The sequence below is a fragment of the Ictalurus furcatus genome, chromosome 4 (genome assembly GCF_023375685.1).
Source record: "Ictalurus furcatus strain D&B chromosome 4, Billie_1.0, whole genome shotgun sequence".
NCBI classification, from domain to species: Eukaryota; Metazoa; Chordata; class Actinopteri; order Siluriformes; family Ictaluridae; genus Ictalurus; species Ictalurus furcatus.
Genome location: NC_071258.1, coordinates 34164907 through 34169906, shown reverse-complemented (window position 1 = coordinate 34169906; position 5000 = coordinate 34164907). Strand labels below are relative to the sequence as shown.

The following is a 5000-nucleotide window of genomic DNA, read 5'->3' as shown; positions in this document are numbered from 1 at the left end:
GAAACCGGTTTTACGAGTAGGGACCGGGGAAACCGGTTTTACGAGTAGGGACCGGGGAAACCGGTTTTATGAGTAGGGACCGGGGAAACCGGTTTTACGAGTAGGGACCGGGGAAACCGGTTTCATGAGTAGGGACCGGGGAAACCGGTTTTTAGAGTAGGGACTGGGGAAACCGGTTTTTATGAGTAGGGACTGGGGAAACTGGTTTTTAGAGTAGGGACTGGGGAAACCGGTTTTTATGAGTAGGGACTGGGGAAACTGGTTTTTATGAGTAGGGACTGGGGAAACCGGTTTTTAGAGTAGGGACTGGGGAAACTGGTTTTTATGAGTAGGGACCGGGGAAACCGGTTTTATGAGTAGGGACTGGGGAAACCGGTTTTTAGAGTAGGGACTGGGGAAACCGGTTTTTATGAGTAGGGACTGGGGAAACTGGTTTTTATGAGTAGGGACTGGGGAAACCGGTTTTTAGAGTAGGGACTGGGGAAACTGGTTTTTATGAGTAGGGACTGGGGAAACCGGTTTTTATGAGTAGGGACTGGGGAAACCGGTTTTTAGAGTAGGGACTGGGGAAACCGGTTTTTATGAGTAGGGACCGGGGAAACCGGTTTTTAGAGTAGGGACTGGGGAAACCGGTTTTTATGAGTAGGGACCGGGGAAACCGGTTTTTAGAGTAGGGACTGGGGAAACTGGTTTTTATGAGTAGGGACTGGGGAAACCGGTTTTTAGAGTAGGGACTGGGGAAACTGGTTTTTAGAGTAGGGACTGGGGAAACTGGTCAAGTTTGAAAGCAAAATGGATGAAGCCAAATTACAGGGCAATCCTAGAAGAAAACCTTTGAGTCTGCAAGAGACTTTAGACTTAGACCATGTACTGACCCAGGGAGGTGATCACTGACCCAGGGAGGTGATCACTGACCCAGGGAGGTGATCATTTATGCAACAAGTTTGTAAATAATTGATTGTTGTGTCAATAAAATAAATGTTTTGTATATGTTAGACATACTGAGTGAATCAAGTGTTAAACATCTCAGTTAAGTCCATTTTAGTCCTCCACGATGTGGAAAAGTTAAGGGTAGTGAATACTTATGTAAGATATTGTATGTATTACGTATGCGGACTGAAGGCTGGGAGTTACTCACCACGTGTGAGCCCGGGGCAGTTTGTCTCGGGTTCCCCACTGCTCGATGGTGAATAACTGCGGCCCGTTGGACCCTAATCATCGCCGAAAAACACAACGACGTTCAGCATGAAACTTTCACACGCACCACATGCTTTCACTCCTGCACTGAACGCCAGACAAGCTGTTTTTATTTTTTTAAGTGATGAAGGGGGCGGGGCTAACCATAGAGCTCTGCAAAACCGTTCATCGGCACGCGAGACGTCCCCGTCACAAACTGCAGCAACCGGATTCGCTTCTCAGCATCCATCAGCAGCACAGCCTGAGAGAGAGAGAGAGAGAGAGAGAGAGGGAGAGGGAGAGAGAGAGAGAGTGTGAGAGAGAGAGAGAGAGAGAGGGAGAGAGAGGGAGAGATGTGAGGAGAGAGATGAGAGAGATAGGAGAGAGAGAGGAGAGAGAGAGGAGAGAGGGAGAGGGGAGAGGGTGAGAGGAGAGAGAGAGAGAGAGAGAGAGGGAGAGATAGGAGAGAGTGAGGAGAGAGATGAGAGAGATAGGAGAGAGAGAGAGGGGAGAGGGCGAGAGGAGAGAGAGAGAGAGAGAGAGAGAGAGGGAGAGATAGGAGAGGGAGAGATAGGAGAGAGTGAGGAGAGAGATGAGAGAGATAGGAGAGAGAGAGGAGAGAGGGAGAGGGGAGAGGGCGAGAGGAGAGAGAGAGAGAGAGAGAGAGAGAGAGAGAGAGAGAGAGAGATTGCTCCTGATGTAGCAGGCTGTCAAATCAGTTCTGCTGATTGGAATATTAGGACACAGTTCTAAGATCAGTCTTATCAGCTAGTTCAGCCCATACTTGAGATTTTATTATTATTATTATTTTTTTTTTCATTTAAACTTTGCCAGATGTTTAAGATAAAATGTAACCTCACCGTCAGGCAAACGTTTAATATTTACACTGCACAAAACCACCAACCCAAAGTCTAACCCGTCAGTACGGTGAAGTCCCGCTGAGATACGGGGTTTCATTAGAACAAGTGATCCGCGCTCACCTTCCAGAACCACTGGATGACGGGCTGGTTCGGCCCGTAGCCGTTCTTATACTTGGTGTTTTCTCTCCAGTCGTTGACGTCCACGTCCCCCAAACCGCACATCAGCAGCTGAGCGCAAAACAAGCGGCAGGACAGGAAATGACACACAGAAACACATGGATGTCTAAAGACAAACGTACGCGTCTCCACGACGACTGTTGCGTTTGGATGTAAATGAAAGCTCACCTCCAGCTCGTTCTCGTCGAAGATCTTGATGAGGTCCTGCGGGATGAGCTCGTAGAAGCCCTGAGAGGAAATCAGATGCTACGTCAACGTAAAGCCGCTGGAAGAGATACAATGATCTCCATCGGGCCTGTCAGAACACCACGCAGTGATCCGGACACAGGGCACAGGAGGTGAGACGGACACGCACGGCACGGCACGGCACGGCACGGCGTGACACGCGTTACACACACACGTGCTCACATACTCTACAGCGTCACGTCGCTTTTACACTCCGTTCACAAATACTTTAAAAAAACAAAACAAAAAACTTATATTATTATTATATTTAATATCCAGGACTCGAGTCGTTCCCTCGCCAGCCTCACTTTTTCCCCTCTCTCGCCAAAAACCCCAAGTTACAGCTCTGACACTGGAGACTCCTTCCATAACTGTAAACCTCTCATTAATCTTACAATAAGCTATCGGAACGAGCGCATTAATATAACGCCGTGACGTGCAGCCGCGTGACCGTCAGGGCTGCCGAGATAGAAAAATGCACCGACGCCTTCTGACCAATCACGATCCGGAATCCGTCAGCGCTGCGGTGTAAAGCAGGTTACATGTTAGGACGTTTCTAACGTCAAAGCTGCGGATGGACATCGCGGAACGTAACCGTGACGATAAAAACACATAACGGTTCCGGCTCGGTCCGGCGTCTTTGACGTCACGCCGCGAGATACGAGAAGAAAACCAAGACAGGTAGCCATGGGAACGGTCCCGATACGAGTAAACGACAGGCAGTCGTCGAATGAGACGTCCGTACTTACCTCCTTGAAGGCGGACATCTGCTTCTGGACCCGGTTCACAAATCTCCACTGCATCACGAGGCTACGAAACAGAACACGGGGCATTAAACACGTCGCAGTGCTCTAGATGTCACATGACCGCGCTACACGTAAAAACCTGCTTCTGGGAGCTTACTGGATGTACTCTTTCTTGTTGGAGTCGGTGACGACGACGTCAGCGCCACCTGGCGTTAACTCGTGCTGGTGCGTCTACAGGAAACAAAACCAGAGGAATTAGATACAAGGTCACGCTGAGAATAACTCCGCAGCGTGTAAGATATTCAACGCTCTCCAACGTGTGGTTTAAGAGCTGATCTTTACAGCCGAGCGTCTGCGCTCGACATCGACGCGTACAATCCTTTACAGACCTGATAGACACGCTTTCAATATTTACTGCTCTAATCCGAAACCGGAGGGAGATCACCTGTCCAAAGAGCTCCTCGTCGATGGTGAAGCGGAGGTCCAGGTCAGTGGGGTCGTTCTCCAGGATCCATTTCAGAGAGTTAAAGTACTCGCTGTCCTGGGGTGGCACGCACACACACACACACACACACACACTTCAGCAATGACTGTGAAATAATCTGGCACACTAGGTGCATACCAACAACAGTTAGATATATATACGTTTATACTCTATAAAAACAAAACAGGTTAACTTGCTAAACATTTTAATAAGACAGAGGATCGTAATTACGCCCCTCACCACAGATTCGATGTCCTGTAACGTGATCGGCTTCTGCAGCATCATCTTGTAGAACGGTCGAATGAAGAACGCTGTAGAGGAATACGGAAGAAATACGTTTAATACATACAGTAGAGACCAGTCTGTTCCTGTTCTCACTTACATTATACGGAGAATCGTTTGTGAATCCTGACCATCACACACACACACACACGTGCGCGCGCTACCGGTCGAAAGTTTGTGGACGCTCGGCCGTAACGTTTCTCACGATCGTTAAAAAGCTTCTGATCTGAAGGTGTGTGATTAAGCGTGTGACGCAGACAATAATATCATCATCGTGCCGACGTGCTCGTTTCTTTCGTCAGAAAACGAACATTTTATTTACAAATAAATCTTCATTTAAACGGACGACTCGGAGCGAAATATTCCGGAAAAGCAGGTGATAAGAGTCCGGCGTCGATGTGAACTCCTTTAATCCGGTTTAAAAATCATCTCAGGGAAATTCCTCAAGAAACCGGGAGAGAAAACGCCGAGAATACATTTCCGGAAACTTCTGGGTGAAAATAGCGTCTACGCTGAAGATGATAAAATATTCAATTATTTAGATTTGTTTTGGATTTCTTTTTTTTTTATCATAATTCCCATAGCTCCGTTTGTGTTACTCCAGAGTTTTGATCACTTTATTATTAGCTGAAAATGTGGAAGGGGAAAAACTAAAAATAAAGAATGAGTGCGTGTACGCTTTTGACCGGTAGTGTGCGTGTTGACAGAAGTGAAAAATGCCCGCGTTTAGAGAATGGGTTGGGTAAGGAATGGCGAGGTGACGCGTACCGTCCAGCAGCTTGCCGTGGTAGACGGCCATCCCCGCCACACGCCCGATGAATTTGAAGTAGGAGAAATGATCCTCGTTGCAGAGGCCTGAGTTTGGGTTGATCTGCAGCGTGAAGTTGTCCCTGTAAAAACAGCACGCTGCGGTTAAATATTCACACCGGCACGTCACGTCTTTACTGCGAGGATCACGACATCGCCCTGAGGGCGTTTCCTTTCAATATCCGGAATCATCACTTACAGAGCAGAGTACTCAAACAGCCCGTAATAAGGGTTGAACATCTC

At 47.9% G+C, this 5000-nt stretch overlaps 1 protein-coding gene across 2 annotated transcripts in view; it reads right to left on the bottom strand.

Annotated features, from left to right (window-relative positions):
* nedd4a (NEDD4 E3 ubiquitin protein ligase a) overlaps positions 1-5000 on the bottom strand; it is a 44517-nt gene that overhangs the window by 1831 nt on the left and 37686 nt on the right. For both annotated transcript variants that reach the window (XM_053623718.1, XM_053623717.1), the window contains 10 exons: positions 4957-5000; positions 4719-4840; positions 3909-3979; positions 3630-3725; positions 3342-3415; positions 3188-3248; positions 2382-2441; positions 2157-2264; positions 1342-1438; positions 1139-1211 (listed from right to left, as the gene is read on the bottom strand). The exon at positions 4957-5000 is cut by the window's right edge and continues 186 nt beyond it. In XM_053623718.1, the coding sequence (XP_053479693.1) occupies positions 1139-1211; positions 1342-1438; positions 2157-2264; positions 2382-2441; positions 3188-3248; positions 3342-3415; positions 3630-3725; positions 3909-3979; positions 4719-4840; positions 4957-5000 (806 nt within the window). The remainder of the gene's footprint in view (positions 1-1138; positions 1212-1341; positions 1439-2156; positions 2265-2381; positions 2442-3187; positions 3249-3341; positions 3416-3629; positions 3726-3908; positions 3980-4718; positions 4841-4956) is intronic.